This window comes from Lampetra planeri, chromosome 43 (genome assembly GCF_965212315.1).
Source record: "Lampetra planeri chromosome 43, kcLamPlan1.2.h2, whole genome shotgun sequence".
NCBI classification, from domain to species: Eukaryota; Metazoa; Chordata; class Hyperoartia; order Petromyzontiformes; family Petromyzontidae; genus Lampetra; species Lampetra planeri.
Window position 1 is genome coordinate 2,187,179 of NC_136149.1, and position 26,645 is coordinate 2,213,823.

The following is a 26,645-nucleotide window of genomic DNA, read 5'->3' on the forward strand; positions in this document are numbered from 1 at the left end:
GATCGCTATGTAACGTACCGCACGCGGCTCACCAATGCAAATGCGTCGATCTGCGTAGATTAGTTTTTGGCAATGAAATCAATTTTTTTTTAAAGCATTTTATTTAACAAAAAATGTACCACGCATCTTACTTTTTGGGTGTGCTTTCCTCCGGGTAACGATAACAACACGACGACGACTACGACTACACAAATAATGAATCATTCACAAGTCACTGGAAGAGTGGATATTCTGTATTTTTCGTGTGTGTGTGCACGTGCAGACGACGTTCACTTTCAATGAGGTATTTCGAAATGCCTTCTCGTCACTTTTCCTTCTTTTTCAAAATGCGTTATGTACAAAAAAATAGCTCAAAGTCACGCACATTCATATGCAACACGTCCTGTTTGCATGGGGGGGGGGGCACAGGGAATGTTTTTTTTTTGCGGGGGTGGGGGGCACATCAACATTCGACACGGAGGCTGTTTATAAATAGGCGGGAAAAAACTCCGAACGAAGCAAAAACGGCAACTTTTCGCTTTCTCTTCCACAATGTTCCAACCAATAAATAAGGACAGTGCCCTTCTTCGCCTTGGCAAGGCAACGGGGGTTAGGCTGGGAATGTGTACGACACGTACACGCACTTACAGATATGTATAGACACACACACACAGTGCACGTATTCATACACAAAGACAAAGGACCCCCCCCTCCCCGTGTAGCCTTAACAGACTGTTGATGCAAGTGCTGTTAGCAAAAAGCAATGACACACGAGGGGGTTTGTGGGTGGCCAAAACGACGCCCGGCCGCCTTTATCTCCCCAGCGGCGATGTTTTTTTTTTACACACCGCACCAGGTACTCATTTGAGGCTGAGTCGACCTAGGGGAGCCCCAGGACCGGTTCAGATAATCGTCAGAACTCGGATAGCCGGGTTGGTAGCGCAGCGTAGCGCTAATCGCTACACTACCGCTCCCCACACACGCACGCATCCGTTACACGCATGTACATTTAAGCATCAACACAAATATACATTCGCTGACGTACACAACATGCATTAGGTGCACGTTTGCGAAGTGCATACAACACACGTGTGGGTGATAATAGGTTCACGCGTGGCTGCAAGTAGTTCACGACAGAAAACCGCACAACACGAGCACAAATCGATGCCTCCCAACAGCGAAAGGTCTCCTCCCTCCCCAGTCCCGAGGCGTTTCACGGGGTGAGGGAGGCTCACACGGCTAGAGCGGAATTCGTTTGGAGAACCTTGGGATCCCACACGTCGCACCAACGCTGCGATTCGAAGGGCAAGTCAACGTGGAGACGTCCTTGCTCAAACGAGTCTCAAGGAGGGAATTCGCGCTCATGGAAAGTCCACATTCCTATACCAGGTCAAGTCTATCCATCACGCCCCCCCCCCCGACTCGAGACGGATCATGGAGCTGGGTCAACCCCCTCTCTAGGATTTGAACTCGCGACATTTTGATTGCAAGCCGCTTGCTCGACAACAGTCACCCGCTGTGGTTTCACACGGAGGCTTTCGCGACCAATAATATCCATGTGAAAGGGTGTTTGTTTAATCAATAAATGTCGTGAGTTTACTCTCCAACACACCGGTGTGCTGAAGCAGTAATTGGCATGTTGTTGTTTACGTGACCAACCTTACTAATTGGGCTGTGCCGGGTGGTGGCAGGTTTAACGACACAAATTAACGTGATCTAACCCAACAAAAAAACAACCTTTATTATATCCATCCGTACTCACGAAAACTTCCAATCTAGATTATATCCATCCGGATGTTAAAGGCAAGGGGGGGGGGGACCCAATGTGCTCTCTAGCTGGACAACCGCAGAGGGCATCATGTTGGAATAAATTTGCTGTTAATTGCACAAGGCAGAATGTGTTGGTTTACATTTTACAGTATAGCCACCACGATTTAAACTCTTCACACATGTCGACTCGGTGTGTTTCCCCCCCCCCAGACCTAACCCAGACATCATATTTCTCAGCGCGCTAAGGTCGACTTGCAATCGAGTTCGACACAGTGCCACCAGGTCCCGAGACAAATCTACTCCGGTTGCCACCTGAACACAAAAGCGCTAACTCCAGCAGTACGGGTCAAACCTGGACAGGTGGCAACTTACACTGGGGGCAGGGGGCAGTGGGAGTGGCCAAAAGGCGGGTGGGGGCGGGGGGTGCAGGGTGGATGAACCAATGAGCTGCGTTGGTTTGACCTTTACTTTGACACAGGTCAATAGAATTATGGCCAATGGTGAGTGTTTGAACAGTGCTGGATTTGTGTGTTTGTATTATGGGGCATGTGCATAGGTGTGTATTGTAAAAAAAAAACAAGTGGACCTAGCCTGGCACAAGCGCCGTGGTGACGTCACCCCCACTTAGTGAACAGCGCGCGCACCTACCAGGTGGACCGTGCAGTCATCAGACGATGCACGTGACCTCACTGGCCAAACGTTATGCTCTTTGTACTCTTTGATTTTTTCGGTAAAGTCACGTAGGTAAAAAATTCAAATAAACTAAATCACGACGTTTCACTGCTGTGACGGTTCCACCTGAAGACGGAAGCTTGTGTTGCCTCCGAAACGTCGTGATTTAATTTATTTTAATATTTTACCTACGTGACTTTACCGAAAAAAACAAAGAGTATGAATCCTTGCAGTCACGAAAACTTCAAATCTAGAATTTATGCTCTTTGACCCAACTTCATAAAGTAGGTGAAATAGCACTTTGGGTAGATATTTAAAAAATGTAACCATCAGTCATCGAATGATTTGCTGAAGCCAGTAAAAAAAACTAAAATTTTAGCTTCATTTAATCGTTTTTAGTGATTTTTAAGTAGCTTTAAAATGGCCTCAGAACAAATGTTTGAATGACTGGTGTCTAATTGTGTAATCTACTTAATTTGACGTATCTTTAAACATAACAACCGCCATTCGCCACTAAGTGGCAGTGACGTCACCACGGCCCTTGTGCCAGGCTAAGTGCACGTTAAGGCCACGTGAAGTGTCGAACGCCCGCTGGCAGGTCACGGGGCAGACCCAGGAGCCATGGATCAACTTAGATGAGTGGCTGATGCACCACCTGTGCCCTCTACTGTGCCAACATGCTGTGTTTTAGCCACCCGGCGCTCCGCTCGTTGTGAGCGTCGCTCCTCCGCCCTCCGTTGTTGCTGGAGGGCGACTGCCTCCAACTGCACAGTAGCAGCGTCCTTCACGAGCCTCCACCAGAGGCCGATCTTGACACCGCTAGTACCAGTCATCGGCAAGTCCACTCAGCTCCACGTCCTCTTGTACCACATCACTCAATCTCTTCTCAAGCCCGTGCCGTGCCTGTTTAGCCCCTTCTATCCGGCTGAACAAAAGCTGTTTAGGCATGCGATGGCTGGGCATGTGGGCTACATGGCCCAGCCAACGCAGTCTTGCCTGCCAGAGGAGCTAACCGATGGCACTTTGTCCAGATCTTTCAAGGATTTGTGAGCTCCTCACACAATCCAGCCTGGTTAAAGCCAGGATGGATCGTAGGCAGGCCAGCATAAATGTTTCTAACCAGCGAAGATGTTCAATTAAGGGGGGCCCACGTTTCCCAAGCGTAGAGAAGGGATGGAATGACCGTGGCCGAGAAGACCTTAAGTTTCGTGTGGAGCGACAGAACAGGTAGCTTCCACACAACGTTACACAGCCAATGAAAAGATAATGCCGCTCAACTGATTCGGAGAGCTGGTCATAAGCACACTGCCCAGGTATGAGAAACACTCCACTCTCTCCACAACTGCCCCATCACCGATTGGGAGCTGTGGGGGTTGAGTGTCTGATTGTACAAAACACCTAGGCAGATATTTTAAACATTAACACGTTAACAGACATACACATAAATGAGTATGTACAGACATATGGATGACACACACGTGCCCATGGGACACATAACACAGACAGGCGAACGATGCAACACAGATACGTGTGCATTGATGTCTAAAGATACTCGGACAACAACGCACGTACACATGCGATACGCACACAATAACAAAGTCACATACACAGAAATACCAACAGCAATGTGCAGACACACCCCCACCCACATAATTAGCTGCACGACTCACAATTGTTTAAACCCAAATACAAAACGCAAGACGTTTCCGTCTGATGCCAAGGGCTATTTTACATCAGTGCCTCGAGATCCCTGCCCGAAGACCCGCTAGATGAGTGGGAGCCTTCACGAGGGCAGCGCCTACAATGCAGATTCTGGCTTTTGACTCTGGATTGCCACCACCGATACATTCAACCGGATGCTCAAGCGTAGCGAGCTGACTGCACAAAAGACCAACGTGTCAAATTGAATGTGGCATGCCCACTATTGCTCCGAGGGCTAATGTTGTTTTAAATTATAATAAAGATATGGGGACGATTAACACACGCGGTGAGGCCTGCTGCACATGTGACTCCTACAGAAGTGGTTTCTGCGGCGAATGTCTTCCGCTGCCTCCAGTCTGGAACTCCCTTCCCACAGCTAACCATGCTGTTGATGTCCTGCCCTGGATCCAAATCCAGGTTCAAGGCTTTCCTCTGCCTATGCGTGTGGCTGCCTATACCCATATACAAAATAAATACGGCCTAATTTCTGAAAAGCGTCTTGAAAATGGGTCACTTTAGACGTTATATGTTATTTATCCTTTATCTATCCGGGTGATTAAATGGCATAAATGGACAAACGATACGGATCCAAATTGTATTGTATCTGTGGTGCCATTCCGCGGACGTTCCTCGATACGATTGAACTCTCTGTCACCACTTTGACCGTTCTCTGCAGTTGTGTTGGGAGGAGTCCATCTCCCGAATAGCTCGGCAATGGAACGCCGAGGAACAGACCAAAGTCAATGTGACGGTTCGATTTGTACAGTCACTGTCAGGTGGGCCGAGACCATCAATCATATAACCTCAAGAGGCCGGTTACATCACACGAGTGGCTGGAACCCAGAATTTATTCCAGCATACTCTTTGTTTTTTTCGGTAAAGTCACGTAGCTAAATTACTGTATCAAATTACTGTACCACTTGATACAGTAATTTTGCTGTGACGGTGCCACCTGAAGACGGGAGCTTGTGTTGCCTCCGAAACGTCGTGATTTAATTTATTTTAATTTTCTTTTTTACCTACGTTGACTTTACCGAAAAAACCATAGAGTATAGACCCTTGTAGTCACGAAAACTTTAAATCTAGAATTATTCCAGCATCTCAGCAGCGCTGGCTCACTGTCTCCGACACCGCGATTATGAAATTCATCCAGCCAACTCGTTCGTTCATTTCTCAATCCGCTTGTCCTGGTGAGGGTCGCGGTGGCAGCGTGTTGAGTAGTGACGGTCCAGAGCTCCATTTCCCTGGCGACAGACTCTAGCTCTTCCTGGGGGAACTCCCAGGCGTTTCCACGCCCGCCAAAGTGTCCTGGGATGGCCCTGGGGTCTTCGCCCACTCATATTTATTTTTTCATAAATCAAATAAAAATCGTATACATCCTCGCTATGCAATGCCATAAAAGAAAAAAATATTAACAAGACACTAAACTAAATAAACCTGAGTAAGTTCTTGATGAGACAGATCTATAGGATGGGTGTGGAGTTCTGGGTCTGGGCTGCAGAGTAGATATGAAGTTGTTGGGAAATGCATTTGTATTATTAAGTACGTTTGTTTACCCAGGAAAGATCTCGAGACTCATCATTAAGAGGGCCCTGCCAACTTTTAGCAGGAGTGGGGCGATGTTGCTGCTTCTGCTGTGTGCATTCCAAATTGAGTAATTACCGTTGTACTTGTGCGGCATTGGGATGTTAAGCCAATATCAGTAATGATTGTATGTTTAAAAAAATAAAGCAAACGTTGGCATGAATGTTTACAGGAATATCTCTCTCTCTCAAATGTATTTCTACCCGATGACGGTTGCTTGTGTTGCAATCGAAACGTCGTATTCTATTATTTAACTTTACCGGAAAAACCAAAGAGTAATTCCTGCAGTCACGAAAGCTTCAAATCAAGTTTATAATTATTCATATCCCTACAGAATAAACAGCGCAGGTTGAGTTTCTGAGTTGTGAGTCTAAACTACGGAGCGGACACGGAGCCGTTAGGCCTGCGCTAGAATGGATGTGAATTCTTGGTGTGGATTATAACACCTCGGTCAACACCTCTGTAGCCCAACATCAGCGTCACGACTTCAACCGACTATATTGGCGAATCCGCCTGCAAGGAATGACTGGAGCCACAACACGACCACAAATATAGGCCACAGGTCCCTTGTCTGTGCAGTCAGACATCTTTTTGAGTGGTCCTCGTATTTACACCACAATGTTTTTTTTTGGCATGAGCGCTCCACAGAGACTTGGTGGAACACACACACACGATAGCCATAAGAATTTGTACAGGCCAGCTGACAAAAAAACAACGTCACCATAATGTACCCGGAGAAAACGGCACGCATAACTTGGGAGAAGGGGAGGGGGGATAGTTTTCTCAAGTCCACAACACAGATCGGTCAGAAACACAATTCATCTCTTACCATCTCCCGGTCACCTCGAAGCTCAGCGATTTGGGGAGTTATTCGCTGTATGTGAACGCCTCCGAGTGAGCCAGTGACCGGACCTCCACGTACGTAGTTTCAGGAGAGCAGCTGATGGAAAGTTCCATGTACTGATCCAGTGAGCAACACGTGGCCCTGATGAGAACTCTATTATTCCTCGACACGGCTCCCCCCTCCTTCAAGTCCGAAGCATTCATCAATGTACCAAGGCTTTAATTTTACCACCGCTCAGAATAACTTTCTTGGCTCGCTCCTCTAGCACCCATGGAGCTCACTACTCGCAGCGCTCCTCCGTAACGATTAGAGTGCACTTTCCCAACAAGCGATTCTCTGGTTGGGGAGACATTTGGACGGCACTGGGAGCCACTTCAGTTGTGGATGTAGGAATTATTCAGATTTATCTCGATTCTCCCCGATTGTTTTTGTAGTTTGAGATTTTTTGTCTTTCAGGGTTCTCAAATTTCCAATGAACATAAGAGGACAGTTAATTTAGCACTGAGCGTTTGTAGTCCTTGATAATAAAAAAAATATAAACATTCGCCCTTTATTGTAAGCACCTTTCCCCTTCAATATCAAGCCACAGACTTTTCCATCAGCCCTCCTGCATTTTACGGAACAATTACAATGGGGAACTGACTAGCTACCTACCTAGTCAGTCTTTAGGAGTTGGATCCCTGGTAAGTTACATACTGGGTAGGGGTCGTAAGGCCTTGTCAATGTAAATGTGTCATTAGACACACAGTGGAATGTAAGTAACCCTGTGACACCATTCTCAAGAGAAGGCTTCTATGGACCACAGTCAATTTTCAAAGACCTGGCCATTGACACAGTGACATCAAAATACACCAAATATTCATACGTAGCCACCAATATAAATACCCCACGTTTAGACTCAAAGCCTGTATGCACACGCGCCATTAGCGAGCGCTTACTAAGGCCAGCAGTGTGGGAACACCGCTCTTGCTTGCCTTCATCTCCACGGTGCTGATTGTTTGCACCCTCCACTCAATTCAGGCCGAGCCAACCTCGAGATGGGGCCCTGGACGGGTTCAAATTCAACTCGCCACTGGCGTGGACGGGAATGGAATCCAGGTGGCTGGCCTGGTAGCAGTGCAAGAAACACTGCCCCATTTGCTCCCTTTTGTACACGCGTGCACGGAACTGGCAAATTAGAGCCAGGAAAAAAAAGACACTCGACATCAAAGTGTTCCGGCCGCTTTGGAAAAATAATAATCAGCCTTTAGCACGCGGACTGAAATACGAAACCGTTGATACAACACCGACGAGAGTAAAAACGGTGAATAAACACCCGCACAAAAGCAATGCCCGCACTCCGGAGCTCTCGAACGGACGAATGATTCAAGTCGATTCGTTTGGCGCGGCCAATGGGGTGGGGGTTTGGGTCCTGCCCGCTGGGCAGAGCTTGCCAACTGAGCCAGCCTGCAAGCAAGTCGACAGTTCAATCCCTGCTCCAGCTACAACAAGAGGTTGTTTCCTGCAGATTGGCAAAGGTAAAACACAAGGATGGGGGGGGGGGGGCAAACAGTTTGTGGGTCGAGCATACGCGCCCTCACCACACTAACACAACAGAGACTGGCCCATTTAACAAAAGCCAACCATGTACTAACCCCGTCCGTAACCACACCAACCAACTAAACTCTACTGCTGAACCTAACCGCGCTAAACAATACAGCCCTAGCCCAGGGGACGGCAAGCAAAATTACAAGGAGCCTTTTTTTTCTTTCGAAATCGGTACAAAACTCAATATTTCAAGAGCCGCAATGCACGTGAATACTACGTAACATACACAACATCACGAAGCAGTACGTATAGAGCTAGCGCATGCCCGAGCCCGAATGTCACGTCAATATCCATCCCTAAAGCACACTAGGCCAACCACTCTACGCGTAGCCCCAGCCACACCGGCCAACCAAATGACCGGCCATAGAACGAACAACTCGAGACCACCAGATTCGAACGAGCTCAAATCACAAAAGCCTGCCAGACCCTAGCCCTGCCCCTATACTAAAAACTCGTCAACAATAACCTATGCCACTTGGCCCTAGCCAACCAACACACGATAGCATGACGGCGATTAGAATGTGGCTGCTTAGGACGATGCTTCCGCTACTGCTGATGTTGTTGTTGATGCCACAAATGCAACCCATTGCTCCAGCCACAAATGCAACCCATCGGGGCCACTGCCGTGTTGCCATGCGATGTGTACAACTTCTGAGCAGCAGGAGGGATTGAACTGCGACGGCTGGCTCGGTGGTGAGCCACATTTAAACGCCCACCTCTCAACTTGTGGGAGAAAAGATATTGCACACGTTAAAACGATCACTTTTTCAACACTCAGCGCACGCTATTACAGATGTTTCACTCCAATCATAAACCTCATTTAGCTTAAAACAACACCAATTACAATAACATTAATAGTAGTAATAAATTTAAGAACGCCAACCTTGCAAATTAAGACATGTACAATCAAAATATTAAGGTCTGGAAAATATCCTCGACGATTTTAATTTAAAAAAGGGTTTAAAATTTAACCCGACGTTAAAACTTAAAAAAATCTCTTCATCTTTTTTTTTAAGTGTTGGATTATTATTTTTTTGGTCGCGTCAATCATGGCACAAACGTGATGAAGCTACAACAGTTAAAACACACGCTCCTCCTCCTTACCATTTTGTTCCTTTTCATTTTTTTTTCAGTATAAAAGTCAAACAAGGTTCATAAAAAATAAAACAGCCAGCACAGTGCATGGGTGTGCAATCACAGGACACACAACACGCACACAACACGCACACTACACGCACGCTACACGCACACTACACAGATGTTTTTTTGCATGATTACACACAAACTTAAATAAATGCGCATAATTAACTTAAATACACAGGATACACACACACAAACACACGAACATCTCCCCGTACAAACCTTACAGATTGTTGGGGAAGGTGCTGTTAGCGAGCATCTATTAAGGCTGGCATGGCACACAAGGGGGTTTTTGTGTTAATAAACTGCAACAGGAACTCATTTAAGGCTAATTTGACCTCGGGCAGGCTTTAGACTAACGTGAGCTGCAGACGAGAATTTAACTCGAGTTTCCGGGTTCGTAGCGCAGCACGCCAACCACCGCCTCACTGATCTCCACATGCAACACACACAGACCTCCTATACCGATACACACGCACACACATCGCACATCGAACACATACACAAATGCATACCTACACAAGTAAATCTACACACACATGCATACGCACACACACACATACATGCACACAATATCCATACACGTGCCTACCCACACACCCCAATATACCCATCCACTCGGGCTGGAATAATCCACCGCATCGTATTGAACCTTGCGTTTAGGAAACAAGCATCGTACCACGTCTGTACGGATCGATGCTTTTTGACTTGTATATGTTGTATGTAATAGGTTAAAATTGTCTCCGCCGCCTATAGAGGTGTGACCATTCCTTACAATGTATCAAAACAACATTCTGTTCTTGACTCAAATGGAGACGACAAATCTTGACAATTCATAGAAGCACCTTTGGAAGAGGAGGGGGGGGGCCAGTAAAATTGTTCCACCCCTAGAACTTTACCCATTCACACACGCGCAAGTCTACACGCACGCAAGTCTACACACACACGCACGCAAGTCTACACACACGCGCACGCACGCACACCCGCACGCACACCCACACACTGACGGTCTGGCTGCTTTCAATAGGGGAGTGGGGGGGGGGCATCTGCCCCCCTGTGTTTTGGTCAAGTCCACAGTCCTGCCGTGGCCTTTGGTAGTGGAATAGACAAACAGACGCTGCGCAGGAGCCCGCACAACACGAGGCTGAGGTGCTGGGGTCCTCTCTTGTGCAGCATACTTCTCTCTGGTGCAGCTTAAACCTCTGTGGTGAGGCCTACACCTCTGTGGTGAGGCCTACTCCTCTGTGGTGAGGCCTACACCTCTGTGGTGGGGCCTACTCCTCTGTGGTGGGGCCTACACCTCTGTGGTGGGGCCTACTCCTCTGTGGTGGGGCCTACTCCTCTGTGGTGAGGCCTACTCCTCTGTGGTGGGGCCTACTCCTCTGTATTGGAGCCTTAAACCTCTGTATTAGGGTCTACACCTCTGTGGTGGGACCTACACCTCTGTGGTGAGGCCTACACCTCCGTAGTGATGAGATCTCCGTAGTGGGGCTTCCGTGGTGGACCCGATGAGCTGGTGACGAGACCTCCGTGACGAGACCTCCGTGAGGAGACCTCCTTGACGGGACCTCCTTGCTGAGACCCCCGTCTTGAGACCTCCGTCTTGAGACCTCCTTGTTGCGATCTCCAATGTTGAGACCTCCACGATGAGATCTCCACGATGAGACTTCCTTGCTGAAACCTCCGTGGTGGGACCTCCGTGGTGGGACCTCCGTGGTGGGACCTCCGTGGTGGGACCTCCGTGGTGGGACCTCCGTGGTGGGACCTCCCTTGTCACGGGACCTACTTGATGAGAGGTGAATGCCTGGAGGCTCTCAGAACTCCCCTGCGGGTCCCTTGTTGAGCTCTTTGATACCGTTGAGAATTCGCTTGACGTGGCCAACTTTGGAGATGCCCAGCTCCTGATGGAGTAAACACAGCAAGGAAGAAGGGGGGGGGGCAGCACATAAGGTAGGGAACTATGTCTCTGCGTACCGAGCCAAGGTGTCTCTGTGTAACAAGTAGTGTCTGCGTAACATATAGTGTATATGTCTGTGTATGGAGTAGCGTGTATCTGTGTGTGCATCGAGTAGTGCGTCTGTACGGAGTGGTGCGTCTCTCTCTGTCTGTCCAGTGGTTTGTCTCTCTGCGACGAGCATCGCGTGTCTCGCGTCCCTCTCACGGGCCGCACCTTCAGGTCTCTCCTCTCGAGCTGGAGGAGCTCCGTGCCGTGGATGTCGTGCCGAGCGAACGACTCGCGGTGCTCGCCCAGAGAGAGCAGCTCCAACCACGCGCCCACCTCCTCCACACCCCACTGCTGGACTACAGGGACACACGGACACGCAAAGACGCGGACACGTGGACACGCGCGGGAGCGCCAGTCGGCAACATTAGACGCCGCGTGCTCAAACACACATTGGCAGAGTTATATCAGTAGTGATTGTGTTTCGTACAGAGTGGTGGTGGTGGTACACACAAATACAAAGATCCCCTGTATAGCCATTAACAGGCCGTTGGGGCAAGGGCTGTTGGTGAGCACCTATGAAGGCCGGCACGGCACATCAGGGGGTGTCGGGTTGCCAACACCACGGCCGCTCGCCTTTGTCTTCCCAGTGCTGATGTTTACACACCGCATCAGGTACTCGTTGAAGGCCGAGTCGACCTAGGGGAGGCCCAGGACCAGTTAACATTTATCCACAGTTATTGGTCGTGAGTAGGAATCTAACTCGGGTAACTGGGTTTGTAATGCACGTGCGGCGGTAATATTATACACAAATGCAGCTGCACCGTCACACACACAGAGCAGCAGTTACAGACACGGCACAGGGGCGTGTACGTGGGAATGTGGATTTTCGACCGTTGTTCTCAGGGATGCGAACAGAGACGATTGCTATTTTGAGCAGGAATTCTCGCTATGTTTTACTCCGCCGTCTGTTACGACAAAGATGATGATGAACACAGCGGCGTGGGCACGCAGCGCAAGGCAGTGTACATGGGCCCACGTACCAGGGAAGGGAGCCAGCCCTCTGCTGTCACGCGGCTTGTGGTTCTTGTCTCTCCGGAAGAGACGGAACTTTGAGCTTCGGCTCCTCTTGGAGAACTCTATCAGAGCGCCCTGCACTCCACATGCATGTGAAGATACACGGAGACACGGGGGAGACACGAGGAGAGTGAGAGAGAGGCAGTATGTGAGTGATTAAATTAGTGAGTGAGTGAATGAGCGTTTAAGTAGATGAATTGGTGAGTGATTGAATGTTTGAGCGGGCGAGTGATTGGGCGTGCGGATGAGTGTATACGCGAGTGAGTTTGCAAGCGAGTGAGTAATCGGATCGGTAAACGAGCGAGTGGCGCGCTTCCTCACCTCCGAGTCCGACGCCCGTACGCTCCCCGAGAGCCACGCGATGTCCCCCAGGCCATGCAACTCCTGCTCGACGCTGCCCAGCGCTGCGCCAAGACGCTCCTCGTGCGACGTGTCCAGCAGCTACGCCCCACCACGACGATGCAACACGCACGCAGTGATACGACAAGCACACACGCACAGACACCTCCCATTAGCACAGTTGGCTACGTACGGTGTTAAAAGTTCATACACACATTTCATACGGATACACACGAGTGTCTCCGTTTGCATGTGACACGTTCAACGCTCGCCAACTAATCCTGTATGCTTTGATGCATTTGCTCTCGTACCGATGGCTTGCCACCCGTGCGGTTTATGTGTTCGCGCGTGCAAATCGGCGCATTCATCGGTAAAGTTCAGCAGGAAACGATTAGTGGTTCCTGACTTTCGGAATCGATAGTCGATCTCTGAAAACGGTCAAAGATTTAGCGGTTATCGTTTAACGACCCTGGTTCGATTCATCCCATTATTTGGTCACTACCCACGTACGAATACGCGACGAAGACGACGACGATTGCGATGGAGACGATGTTGAAAACGCTGCTGACGACGACAACCCAAAAGATGGGCGAAGGTGAAAATCAATGACAGTGAAGACGGATAATGTTGGCGAATACAACGATGGTTCCTTGAACACACATACAGTCGGCGAGCACCTATTAAGGTCAGTGGTGGATCGTACCAGTTTCCCACAGAGGAGCTGGGCTGTCTCGCTGTGCAGCGCTTTCACCTTGTGGACGAGGTCCAGCACCAACGCCTGGCTCAGTGGCTGTGCCATGGGATGGGGACACACAAAGACAAAGATCCATCTTATAGCCTCGACAAGACTTACTGGGCAAGTGCTGTTAGCGAGTAGCACCTATGAAGGCCAGCACGGTACACGAGGGGGTGGGTAGCCAACGCCACGCCCAGCCGCCTTTGTCTCCCCAGTGGCGATGTTTACACATCACACCGGGTACTTCCCCCGCCCCTCCGATTATCATGGTTAGCTCCGTACGACGTGAAATAAGTTCAACATACATACTCAACACATTTATATAATATCAACAAACATATACACACATCCAAACCTACACAAATTCACATACACTTATATGCAGAGATGTATGTACCGACACACAAAAACACGAGATTTCCCCGCTCCACCCCCCCTGGGAACATGTTGTGAGCACCGACGGACGCTGACACAGTGCTCGTGTCTTCATCTCCACTGCTTGGTGCTGAGCTGGGGTGGAACTTCCACATTCCTATGGCAGGAGCCAGTATCGCCGAAACAACACCTATTAACTCCCCATAAAGTGACGCTACCCATTTTAGTTGGCACCAGAGGGGTGATGATGATGATGTTGATTACAATAATAAAGAGAAATAAAGATAATGATAATTGTGACAAACATGATAATGATTGTGACGAACACATAAAGATGATGACGAAGATGATGATGATGGCAACGAACACGACGAATGAAGAAGATGGGAGTCGGACGACGAATGATGGATGCCGTTCAAAACCCTCCACCCCTCACCGCCCCACACCGGGATTTGAAATCGCGAGTTTCCCACTGCCGAGTCGACGAGCACCCCACACGCCCCCCGCCCCCCGCCCCGCCCGAACGGTAGGGGGCACCTCGGAGTCGGTGTTGGCGTAGATGGTGGCGAGGGCGTGCGACACGGCGTTCACCGCGTGCGCCAGCTCCTGCTCCAGGGCGTGGTGAGAGTCGGCCGCCGTGCGGATCCTGAGACGCACGCACACAAAAGACAAAGGTGTCCCCCCCTCTCCCGTGTAGGCCTTTCAGATTGTCGGGGCAAGTGCTGTGTAAGCAAGCACCTCGGAAGGCCGGCACACGGTGCACGTGGGGGGGTGGTGTGGCCAGGACCACGCACGGCCGCCTTTGTCTTCCCGGTGCCGATGTTTTAAACCGCTGCACCAAGTTATAATTTTAAGGCTGAGCCGACCTATGGGATGCCCAGGACCAATTTAGATCTCATTCGTCACCAACGTAAAGCCGTGGCTGGGAATCGAACCCGGGTTGCCAGGTTGGTAGCACAATTCGCTAACCATCACGTCACCACTCCCCACTACTCACACTGGGCATTTGTACACACACACAAACGCATAAGCGTACAGGTACACACGCACGCACACATACTCACTCCTTCATGAGCAATCGTGCAGTCTCTGCAAACTGATGAACTTGCTCTGCCTCTGCTCCCCCAACCACCTCGGGCACCAGTCCACCGCTGCTGCCCCCTTGCAAGGCATGCTGGGAATCGCTGCTGCCCCCCTGTAAGGCATGCTGGGAGCCTGGGCGTGCAGAATCATCGCGATGCTGCTTGTCCTCCCACAGCTTTAGCGTGCTTTCGAAAGCCTAGCATCCACACAAACGGATCGTCATCATTGTCATCATCGTCATTACCCATTTATACTGCTAGATAAACAGAGGCATGGGGAATTTAATAAAGTTGTACATTTTTTCTCAACAGCGGTGATGGGAAATCGAATCGGAGACGTCCATTACATGATCACTGCTGTTTAAGTCACACTCATTGTCATCCTAACTAGTGTTGTCATTGTTACTGTCATGGCAATCATCATTATGAACCTCTCGGTGTAAGATCTTGGACCTGTATCTCAATTGCACTGGCTCCTTGTCTCTGAAATTGAATTTTTTGCACTTTCTGTACACAGCATGGAAGGGTTGTGCTTTTTCTGTAGGATGTTATTGTTTACTACGTACGTGATGTTTAGATTTGTGTACAATGAATTTTAGGTGTATCTTGTAATTTTATTGTTTGTTGCGGTTGAACCCAAATCAAGAGCCGAATGGCTCACAGGGTAAATCCTAATAAATTAAAACTGAAACTGAATAGCGATTATGTACTGTTATTTGTAATTGTATTACGATCAGTCTAAAAATAATCTGTTATTTTTGCTCAGATTTATATTTTGTTCAACGTCTGCTACAGTATTGTCTTGCAAATTATAATTTATTTTGGTGAACCCAGATCGGTCTTGCAAATGAGAACAATCGGAACTCTTTGAGTTCCCATCTGGTTAAACAAAATAAACTTGACACTTGAAAGATCCAGCCCCAATATTTCAAACCGAGATCTCGGCAATAACTGGTTCGGCGCCTCCGAAACTGCCTTCAGAAGTAGCGATAACTCAGTCCCCTTCTGCAGGCCACTGAACTCCTTCTCTCAGCCCTTTTCTGCAGGCCCTTGAACCCCTTCTCTCCAGCATCGTCAGTGCTGTTGCTGTTGCTGCTGCAGTGGAGGCGGGCGATTCTCACTCTGTCCCGCGTGAGCATCTGAGCGCGGTTGCGGTGAGCGATGCGGATGAATCCGGGCGGCTGCACCCACGCCTCCCCGTCCACCTGCACGGGCAGCCCCTCCTCCCCCAGGATGCTGATTCGCACTGTGCGGCACTGCAAAGACAAAGATCCCCCGTGTAGCCTTAACAGACTGTTCGGGCAAAGTGCTGTGAGCGAGTAGCACCTATGAAGGCCGGCACGGCACACGAGAGGATGGTTGGCCAGTAGCCACGTTTGGCCGCCTTTGTCTCCCGAGTGGCGATGTTTTTACACACCGCACCAGGTACTCATTTGAGGCTGAGTCGACCTAGGGGAGTCCCAGGATCGGTTCAGATAACCGTCTCTGTTATATTGGTGGCGAGTAGGAATCAAACTCGGGTCGCCGGGTTTGTAGTGCAGTGCGCTAACCACTGCGCCACCGCTCCCCAGGTGCGGCACGGCACACGCGCGCAAATGTTTGTAAATCATCGTCATCAGTCGCCAGCGATGAAATGTCCACTTCTGGTTCAAGGCCTCCCCAACCACCGCCACACGTTTCACGATTCTGCGATGATGTAACGAATCCACCGAGTCTGCACACGAGCTAATTTTCATCGCTCCATCTCCACAGCGGACGGCCTCTCGGATGTGTTCATACACTAAAATGCTGAAAAAATAACTTAATTGGGATCATTATACTTAGCAACATCACTCGCGACCGCGAAAGCTTGGCATGACCCTCCTGAACAAGGGGCCGTGTTCTCCTCCATCTTCTCACCTGAGCGATGCGGTGGTACTGCAAGTTTATAACTCTGGACACGGCCATCTGCATGCTGCCAAACACGGCCACCACCTCCAAGATCTTGTCGTCAAAGGAGGGAGCCGTGAAAGTCTGTAACACAGGGCAGCAAGGGAGGCGCAAAGGCAGACCCGGAACAAATGAGCAAAACAACCCTTTCGCATCACCTCCCATGAGCTGTGTTTAACTCGCAGGCGTTTGGATCGCAGTGGGCCTGGGCCGGATGCGTCACGAGAAGGGACGATGGTCGGTGGTCGAAACCGATGACGGAGTGGCGGCTGGTAGTAGCGGAATGCGCCCGAGAGTACGTCTACCACGGAGATGGAGCGACGGGGTCAGGTCCCGTGCCACGGTGCTAGACGGGTTGTTACATCGCAGGGCTGTGAGCGACGACGATGATGATGGCTTGGGGTGGCCTTCATCCAGTGGTGGACCGATCATGGGGTGATAACGATGATGAGGTGAGTATCTGACAGGTGTGTCTGTGACGGGTGTGAGGGACAGAGCAGAGGTCGCAACCGGGTACCCGATACCCGTACCCTGCCCGATACCTGGCTACCCGTACCTGGCCAGGTACGGGTAGCCGTTTGCGACCCTGGTGCGGCCGGGTACGGGTACCGGTAAGGAATCAAAACCCGTTTGCGACCTCTGGGACAGAGGCAGGGGACTGTGAAAGAGCACTCGCCAACTCACGTCGTTCTCCTTGGTGCCTCCCCAGAAGTTGGTTCCTCCCGCGTAGCTGCATATGTTCAGCACAGCTATGCCCTGAAGGGAGGGCAGGGGAATGGGCTGCCCATCGCACTGGGCAATGGGCGAGGGCAGTTGGGGAATTTCGCACACGCGGAAAGACAAGACACACGCACGAATGTGGATTTGTAAAGTGTCCGAGTGCAACATACATTTAAGAGGAAGCTTAATTTCATTTCCAGCATCAAAACCTTCATCTCTGGACAATTACTTTTATCTGTACAACGCATGAAAAAAGATCATGCTCACCGACTTCAAGATGGACTGGCTTCTTGCCTAACCTTCGCTCCTCCTCTGCTACCCTCTGAGTCTGGAAAGTCCCTCCGACTGGTCATCCACACTACCGACCCACCGTTTCCCAGCTCAAGACCAACCTCTAACTCCTCCGTCAAAGACTCTCGACGGCCGTGACAACGAATGAGTCCTCACCTCCAGCAGGACCCTCTGCTCGAGGTTCTTGTACGTTTTCTGGAGCAGCTCCTTCGTGCCCAGGACTCCGTACCACATGATGTTCTTGGTTCGACTCCTAGACCAAGGAGGGGCACAATGAGACCGCAGTTTGCGCGCGAAGTGGTGGAAAAGACAAAAAGCGAGCGCACAAAAAGTGAGTCCAGCAAAGCGCGTCCAAAAAAAAACCGCTCACGATAAATTAAAGTTTTTCCCGTAAATTGGCTACATTTATAGAATGTCTGCTTGACTCCATGCGATGAACATTTCTCTGTAGCAGGGCGTGTGGGAAAGTGTCACCCCCCCCCCGACCAAACAACCCCCTCCCCCCCCACCTCGCAGTGCATGGATTAAAACAGCTACTCAAAGGGATCTCAGCAGTAGTTCTATAATATCTCCTTTCACGGGTAATTTTTTCAATGACACGGGGTGAACCAATGGTGTGGGAGAGACGATGGCGCGATGGGAATCAAGTTGGGAAACACGAACACACCTTATATATATAGACAATGTGAAGATTTAGGCTGAATACTCTTTGGTTCTTTGGGTAAAGTCACGTAGATAGAAAATGTATAGATCACGACGTTTCGATTACAACACAAGCAACCGTCATCAGGTGAAACAAACACAGCAGGAGGACTGCTGACGTAGGAGAAAGAGCTGCTGCTGCAACAAGAGGTTATAGAAGCTTTTGGTGGGTCAAACCCAAGGGTAAGTGGGCGGAGCTAGAAAAAAAATTTGTATGTAAATGTGAGGCGGCCCAGCCACCGGAGGTGTGCCAATGAGAAGATTAGCATGTCAATGTCAGAGAGCCGAGCAACAGGAACAAACTCAAGATTGATAACGGTGTGTTGGTGTTTGGAGCGTGTGTTGGCGGTAGGGTCGGGGTGAGCGTGGAGTGGTGAGGAGGGCGAGAGGAGGCACCTGTACTTCTCCGGGTGTTCCTCACGACGGTTGTTGAAGTCGAGGGAAATCTTGGCGTCGAGGCCGATGCCAAAGTAGTTGTTCATCACGCACTTCTCCGTGTAGCCTTCACTGTGAACGCGCAGGCCGCACACACAGAATGTTACACACGTGTGCGTACATGCACACGCGTGCGCGCGTACATGCACACGCGTGCGCGCGTACATGCACACGCGTGTGCACACAGCCAAATACTCTAAACATGCACGCACGCAAGCACCACTGGGACTCACAGCGAGTCTGCGTCGGGGGCGATGGACGGGGAGACGCAGGCGCCCAGCGTGAAGAGCGACGCAGTGAGGCCAGCACGCAGACCTGCACACGTACACACAAAGATCCCCGTTACTATAGCCTCGACAGACTTGTCGGGTAAGTGCTGTTAGCGAGCACCTATGAAGGCTGGGACGGCACACGAGGGGGTGAGTGTTCACCGCAACGCCCGACCGCCTTTGTCTCCCGAGTGGCAATGTTTACGCACAGCTCCAGGTACTCATTGGAGGCTGAGTCGACCTAGGGGAGGCACAGGACCAGTTCAGATAATTGTCACTGGTGTTGGCCGTGAACGGGAATTGAAGTCGGGTCGCTGGTTTCATAGCGCGGTAAGATAACCACTACACCGCCGCTCCACGTATACACAAAGACACAAGCACACAAAACAAACACATAAAAAGACAAAGATCCCCCCAGTATAGCCTTAACAGACTGTTGGGGCAAGTGTTGTTAGCGAGCACCTAAGACATACACACACACGGGCAACCAAGGCCACAGGACACATCACGCTTGAGACAAAGGTAACACATATCATCACCATCAAGCTGTTGATGCAGCCCATCATCAATCATCATCTTAAAATGGAAGTGTAATAGGTAAAACACCCATCAGTGGCTCTCATCTTGTAGTTGCACACCTAGCCAGTGAGTCCCAGTGAGAAATAGCGGGGACACTCGGAGACATGGAGAGACATGGAACCATCGCAAATGAGATACAGGGACAACGGCAGACACAGAACTAAGCAGCGCGCATCAGAGGCAAGCAGCTTCACAGAGACACGATGACACGAAGGGCCAGAGCGTGACAAAAGCATGTGTGTGTGTGCGTGCGTGTAGCACTCGCACCACCACTCACCACCCCCCCCACCTGTTCCTATGTCGGCCTTAATGGCGGCTGACAACCAAACGGGCGCTCACAACTAAACGCACGCGACACCGGCCCTGTTGTGCGCGTGACACGAGCCGCGCGCGAGTGTGTGCCATTTACTCTGGTTGATGATGCGCGTGTTCAGAATCGGCAGATTCTCTTTGCTTCCGCTGAGGCCTGCGACTCCAAACACCCCGGGGGTCCCTGAACCCAGCAGGCTGCTCTTGCTCGAGGCCCTGGAACCTGCACAGACAGCCGGGCCGCCGCCGTGAGTCAACGATGTAGCGGAGTTTTGATCAAAGGGGCACACTACAGGCTACTTGTGGACAGTTTAACACGTAGGCTTTCGCGACCAATATGATTCATAATCAACGTTTTTGGGTTAGATCGCGTTATTTATAAATGTGTCGTAACCCTCCACCACCCGACACGGCCAATCAGTAAAAAAGTGTCACGTTGACAAAAGACAAATAGTTCACTGCTTTAGCCCACCGGTGTGTTGAAGCGTGAAATCACAACATTTACAATTTGAGTACAACGTTTCGCTGGCAATTGCATCCAGCATCATCGGGCAATTCGCCAGAATGGTGAGGCTCTGCTCCGTCTCCCGTTCTTATATACTTGTGGACAGTTCTACAAAAGCAACTTTGCGGTCAAAATGTAAAAATCGTGCTCGGGATACGAGGTGTCATTTCACCCCGACGCTCTCCAGATCCCCCCCCCCCCCAAACATTCCGAGCCTCTCTCTTACTTTTGCGGGTGAGGCCCGATCGCGAGCCGAGACTTGGAGCATGCGTCGCCGCCGCCGACGCCGGCACGGCCGCGGCGGCCGAGTCGGGGGCGGTGTCGTCCTCGCAATCGGCGGCGGCCGCGGCGTCCGGAGCGGAGCTCACGGTGACCCCGTGGGCCTCCGCGGGATGGTCGTCAGGGTGGAGGCTGCTGCGGTGGGCCTGCGTCTGCGCGTTCTGCTCGTCCACAGCTGTGGGTGAAGCAAAACGTTTGAGAAATATCTTCTTGGTTATTTCGGTAAAGTCACGTAGAAGGGAAATAATAAAATAATAAAAATAAAACATAATAAAATAATTATCACGTCTGTCTCCCCGACAGCGTCTGTCTCCCCGACAGACCTGGTCTTCACCTGAGGACGGCTGCTTGCGTTGTGGCCGAAACGTCATGAGAATTATTTAATTGGTTTATTTTTATTATTTTATTATTTCCCTTCTACGTGACTTTACCGAAAGAACTAAGAAGATGAATCCCTGCAGTCACGAAAGCTTTAAATCGAAGTTTGAGAAATAATTATTATTTTCTATAGCAAGTGTTGTTTTGTAATGCGGCATATGCCCAAGATGTCGTTAAATATTTAAAAAGCTTAGCAGGATTTTGAGCCTGGAGAGTGCTTGAATGGATGGCCACTAGCATGCCCGAACACATTATTGGGTGATACTGTACTGCACTGTTTTACAGACACAAGTAACAAAACACTCTACGCATTCGTCAATACCACTGCCTTGAAATATATGTAATTAATGATGATCCTTAGGCCAAAATGGTGTTAAACATACAAGTCTAATCCCTCTCGCCTGGTATGTGGGTCGTGGATTAGATCCCGACCCTGACACCTGTATATTTGGAATTTGCATGGCTCTCTCTCCCCGTGGTCGTGTGGATTTTTCTCAAGAGTCCTCCGGTTTTTCCCTCCACATTTAGAAAAATGCATGAGTATTTTGCTGCAATAAATTTCCACGTGATAAGCCACTTCGTTGAGCTATCATTTTTAGCCCGGTCGCTTCGAAAAAGATCTACATAGCTCAGTGGTAGGGCATTACCTGTAAAAAAATATATAGTTTATAGTTGTGGCCAGGTGGCTTCTGGCCTCTATCCACGGCCTCTCCATTCACGTGCTCCGTGAGAAAGGCCACAACCGAACAAATGGCTTGCAGGGCTCTGTGTTGAGCAGCAGGGGGCAGTGTGGGAAAATCCACTGAACCACACACTACGTTCTCACGTCCATGCTCTCCCCTGCCTTCAACATCACGCAGCACGGTAAAGCATCAGCAAATAACTCCCATTATGGCAATGACCTGGCCAATCACCCCCCCTCTCCTACTATTTTGGTCTTTCGGTAAAGTCACCCCCCCCCTCCTGCCTGCTGTGATGAGTCCAGTATGCTGCATACCGTCAATGCAACTGGAAATGCCTTCCAGAATGTGAGGATGTTGCAATGTAACGTTGTGAGAGGGAGGATGTGCAATAAAACATAATTTATAATTAAAAAAATAACTCCCATAACCCACGTGGTGTGGGGGAGGGAGGCCCTCACCCAACAGTATACCGGCAAGAGGGCTGTACGTGTACTGCATTGCCAGCCAATAACACAATTCAAACAGATTTACGAAGTGTAAAAGTAGTGAATGGACCCTGGCACGTGATATGGACCGATTTGTAGCCCTGGCAAAGGTCTTCTGCCAATCGACGTTTCATGGTCGATGTTTCGCCACAGTTACATGTGCGTTTAATAGCAATAGGCAGCAGTAAACAGGCAGCAGTAAACATTTTTAAGTGCCGGTATGAAAGCAATCAGTCCTGTAGCTCACGTTCACTTTGTGGGGCATAATAGCCATTTTCTGTACTCTTTAAGCAATTAGGAAACAACACTTACTACCCAGGAACAAAAAAAAAATAGTTACACAGTGTTATAGGCGTGTGCAAGTAGCGTGCGTGCGTGCGTGCGAGATGAAGGCCCACCCTTCTCAGCCTGCTCGATGATCTGTCGGATGGCCTTCTTCAGGCTGTTGGCGCGCGACATGAGCTGCTCGCGCGGTCGGAACACCTGGGGCTTGGAGGAGCGGCGGGGGGGGCGGGGGCCCATGGAGGGAGGGGAAGCATCTGGGGCAGCGTCCGCCTGAACTCACGCAACACAGGAGAGGGTAGGCGGCTGTGGGGGGACGGTACGCGGCTGTGGGGAACACACCCGAGTCCTGGATTGATTGTGGCCGATGATGATGAAGACGCAAAGTTGATGTGAGAAGAGATGATGGTTCGTTATTGATTGCTGGGTTATGCCACGTGAATAATGATCCGGACAAATTCCAGTCGTAAAACCCGACAACGGGCAAAATTGTCACGCGCAGATGCGTTTAACGCGCGTGTTATTGTTGTTTCAGCTCACCCGCTTAAATTGGAGAGCAATCTTTGCAACCAAATTTAGCAATCGGATAAGATGATAACTTGGAACTCCACGAAGGAAGCCAGAATAAACGTGCGACTTGCTTTGCTTTGTTTGGTTATGCCGGGTGGCGGGTGGTCTACGTGATTTAATCAAAATTTCATTACGACGCATAATATTTGGCTACGAGAAATGCAGCGTGTTCGAAAATGACCTTCAAACTTTTGTTGACAAATTCAGGTTCGCTCAGGGTCTGCGAGGCCACATTTCCCCCTCAACGTACGCGGTCGCTCTCGCAAAAAAACCACGAGCAAATTTCCATCCCCACCATGAACTGGGTCACTACCAGTTCAATTCAAATACATTTATAGCTGCCCAATAGGGGTGAGAAAAACCTGGTCACGTTCAATGAAATAAAAACAATTAGTTGATAATATCCCTCAATACTGGCAATACCGCAGTCATAACAAACAATGTTATTATTTGCCAAAATAAAACCATTAAAATGGTTAGCACAAAATGTCATCTGACCTGTAACAGAATGGCTATTTTACTTATCCGGCTAAGGAGCAATCAAAGAAGCATGAATTTTATTGCCACACCAAAGCCTTTCAACTCTTGAGCAATAACTACGATTACATTAACCCAAGTCGCCAGGTTTATCGCGCAGTGTGCCAACACTCCCCACTTATACAGATGCGCGCACATGTGCGAGTACAATGCATACGTAAATATTGATATACATGTAAATATACATAAGCACAAATACACATAAAACTCACATCTATAAATCGATGAATATTCACTAGCCGTCTCTTGTCAATATTTAGCGTTGTCATTTTAATTAATCGGGAGAGTACAGCGAGGGATCAACCTGACCAGAAAAATTCGGCGACCTACCGTCTTGCGTTGGACACGAGTACGAATGACCTTTGACCCAGGCCGAAAACCACGACACGCCGGAAAACCACAACAAGCGGCGCGCGGACTGCTGGGTGACGCGTGTCGAGGGTGGCTAGGAGATGTTAACTACCTCCCCTGGTATGCAGGAGGTCGTGTGTTCAATCCCGACCTTGACGCCTGCTGTATATTTGGAGTTTGCGTGTCTCTCTCTCTCCCCGTGGTCGTGTACATTTTTCTCAGGATCCTCCGGTTTTTCCCTCCCCATTTAGAATCAATATGCGTTTCGAGTATTTGGCTGCTATAAATTTCCTCGTGATGATAAGCCATTTCTTTGAGCTAAATAATTGTGGCCAGGTCACTTCTGAAAAAGAGCTATTTAGCTAAGTGGGCCTTACCTGGTAAAATAAAAAGAGTTCATTTTAGAACTAATGGGGAGTTCCAGGGGGTGGCGACGGTCAAAATAACTCTGCCCCCTCCACCCAACAAACTCCCCCCCCCCATCCCCATACCAGCGATGGGGTCACGACCCCCTTCTCCTTGGCTGCCGCGCCTCCATCGGGGTCCCCCACGCTCTCAGTCTCCTCAGCGATGGGGGGTGTTGCCGTGGCGACGTGGAGGGTGGCGGTGGCCTGAGATTCGTCGTTCAAGGTTCGCAGCAGGGAGTCGAGCTTCTCCTTCAGGACGGCACACTGCCATCATCGCCACGCAAGCACACGCACACTTTGACACTCGGACCATCACGATGCATCGATTGATTAAATGCGATTCTTGTAGCGCGTGAGTGCGTGAATGGATGATTGCGATTTGCGTGGATGCAAGCATGAATATGCATGAATATGCAAGAATATGCGTGAACGTTTCGATTTAAAGCTTTCATGACTGCAGGGATTCATCTTCTTGGTTCTTTCGGTAAAGTCACGTAGAAGAAAAATAATAAAATAATAAAAATACAACATAATAAAATACAATTCTCACAGTGAGAATTGTATTTTATTACGTTGTATATTATTTCCCTTCTACGTGACTTTACCGAAAGAACCAACAAGATGCGTTAACGTGTAATACCGGTGTGAATGTTGTTCTCTAGGACTAGAAATCATCGTCTGGGAGTAGTTTTATGACCAGCTGCCTACCAGATGTTAACCCCATTGCAACTGGGTTTGGGATCAGCTGGTGTATCGGGCGTGTGCATCAGTACGAGAACGACAAAGGTGGCCAAGCGTGGTGCAGGCCACACAACCCCTGCTCATGAGCACCAGCCTTAATAGGTGCTCACAAACAGCACTTGCATGTGTATGTGATTGTGTATGTATGTGATTGCATGCGGAAGAGTGTGTTTATGGAGAGCTGTGCGAAGAACCCGGTGACCCGAGTTCGATTCCTGCTCATGGCCAACACCAGTGACGATTATCTGAACCGGTCCTGGGACTCCCCTCAGTCGACTTAGCCTCAAATGAGTACCCGGTGCGGTGTTGTAAACATCTCCACTGGGGAGACAAAGGCGGTCGTGCGTGGGGCTGGCCACCCACCCCTCGTGTACCGTTCCGGCCTTCATAGGTGCTGCTACTCGCGAAAAGCACTTGCCCCAACAGTCTGTAAAGGCTATAGAAGGGACCTTTGTCTTTGTGTACGAGTGTACAAACCTTCCGCGCCATATTCTCAGCTTCGCGAGGATTCTCCGTGGTTCTCTCATAGGCCTTGCCGACGCGAGCGACAAAATCCTTCACAGTTTCACACAGCACCCTGCCAATACAAAGACACACCAACATATCTATACATACACACACATGCAAGAACATTCGCATTAAACACGCATGCGCACATGCGAGCACGTGTGAAAATGCATGAATAGTCAATTGGGAGGATGAGTGTATGACAGAGTGAGTGAGGTGGCTAGTGAGTGGGCGATTGAGCGAATGTCAGTGTGAATAAACAGGCCAGCGAGTGATCAACTGGGCGAACTGGAGAGTGAATGATTGAGTGAATAGACAAGACAGCGAATGCTTGATGGGCGAACTGCTGAGTGAGTGAGCAACTTTACGCGTGAATGACCGAGTGAGCGAGCGGGTACAAGGGTGGACGAGCGAGCGGGTGAATGAGTTAACTATTCATTTAGTGACTGAATAAATTATGAAGTGAATGAACGATTGAGCGAGCAGGCAAGTGAATGAGAGGATGAAGGAGTGAGTGAGTGGGCGAGCTCACGTTGCGGAGGAGATGACGACAGAGTGTTGGTCGGAGTTGAGGATCCGCGTGAGATGCTCAGCCACGGAGTCCTCGTAGGCGGCAATCTGCACCTAGCAGCAACGACAACTCCACCATCACCTCTTGCACTCACCACTCTCACTCACCCTCTCATGCACTGACCACTCACCCACCCACCCTCTCACATACACTCACCCAGACTACTCCACCATCACCTCCTGCACGACCACTCACTGACCCTCTCACACACTCACCAAGACAACACCATCACCTCCTATATCCAGACACTCATTCATTCACTCACTTTCACACCAAGACAACTAAAC

The 26,645-nt window shown here is 49.7% G+C and overlaps 1 protein-coding gene across 6 annotated transcripts in view; it reads right to left on the reverse strand.

Annotated features, from left to right (window-relative positions):
• Positions 1-215: 215 nt before the first annotated feature.
• LOC144732576 (diacylglycerol kinase delta-like) overlaps positions 216-26,645 on the reverse strand; it is a 69,278-nt gene continuing 42,848 nt past the window's right edge. For 4 of the 6 annotated variants that reach the window (XM_078614017.1, XM_078614021.1, XM_078614020.1 and 1 more), the window contains 19 exons: positions 26,320-26,411; positions 25,758-25,857; positions 24,624-24,803; positions 22,791-22,947; positions 20,794-21,021; positions 20,163-20,285; positions 19,139-19,220; positions 18,867-18,977; positions 17,925-18,021; positions 17,442-17,549; positions 16,728-16,841; positions 15,950-16,084; positions 14,811-15,025; positions 14,284-14,392; positions 13,339-13,425; positions 12,618-12,737; positions 12,263-12,371; positions 11,448-11,578; positions 216-11,178 (listed from right to left, as the gene is read on the reverse strand). In XM_078614017.1, the coding sequence (XP_078470143.1) occupies positions 11,092-11,178; positions 11,448-11,578; positions 12,263-12,371; positions 12,618-12,737; positions 13,339-13,425; positions 14,284-14,392; positions 14,811-15,025; positions 15,950-16,084; positions 16,728-16,841; positions 17,442-17,549; positions 17,925-18,021; positions 18,867-18,977; positions 19,139-19,220; positions 20,163-20,285; positions 20,794-21,021; positions 22,791-22,947; positions 24,624-24,803; positions 25,758-25,857; positions 26,320-26,411 (2,385 nt within the window). In that variant the 3' untranslated portion in view covers positions 216-11,091. Of the gene's footprint in view, positions 11,179-11,447; positions 11,579-12,262; positions 12,372-12,617; positions 12,738-13,338; positions 13,426-14,283; positions 14,393-14,810; positions 15,026-15,949; positions 16,085-16,727; positions 16,842-17,441; positions 17,550-17,924; positions 18,022-18,866; positions 18,978-19,138; positions 19,221-20,162; positions 20,286-20,793; positions 21,022-22,790; positions 22,948-24,623; positions 24,804-25,757; positions 25,858-26,319; positions 26,412-26,645 lie in introns of those variants that run through there. The other 2 variants (XM_078614018.1, XM_078614022.1) reach the window with 2 other exon arrangements.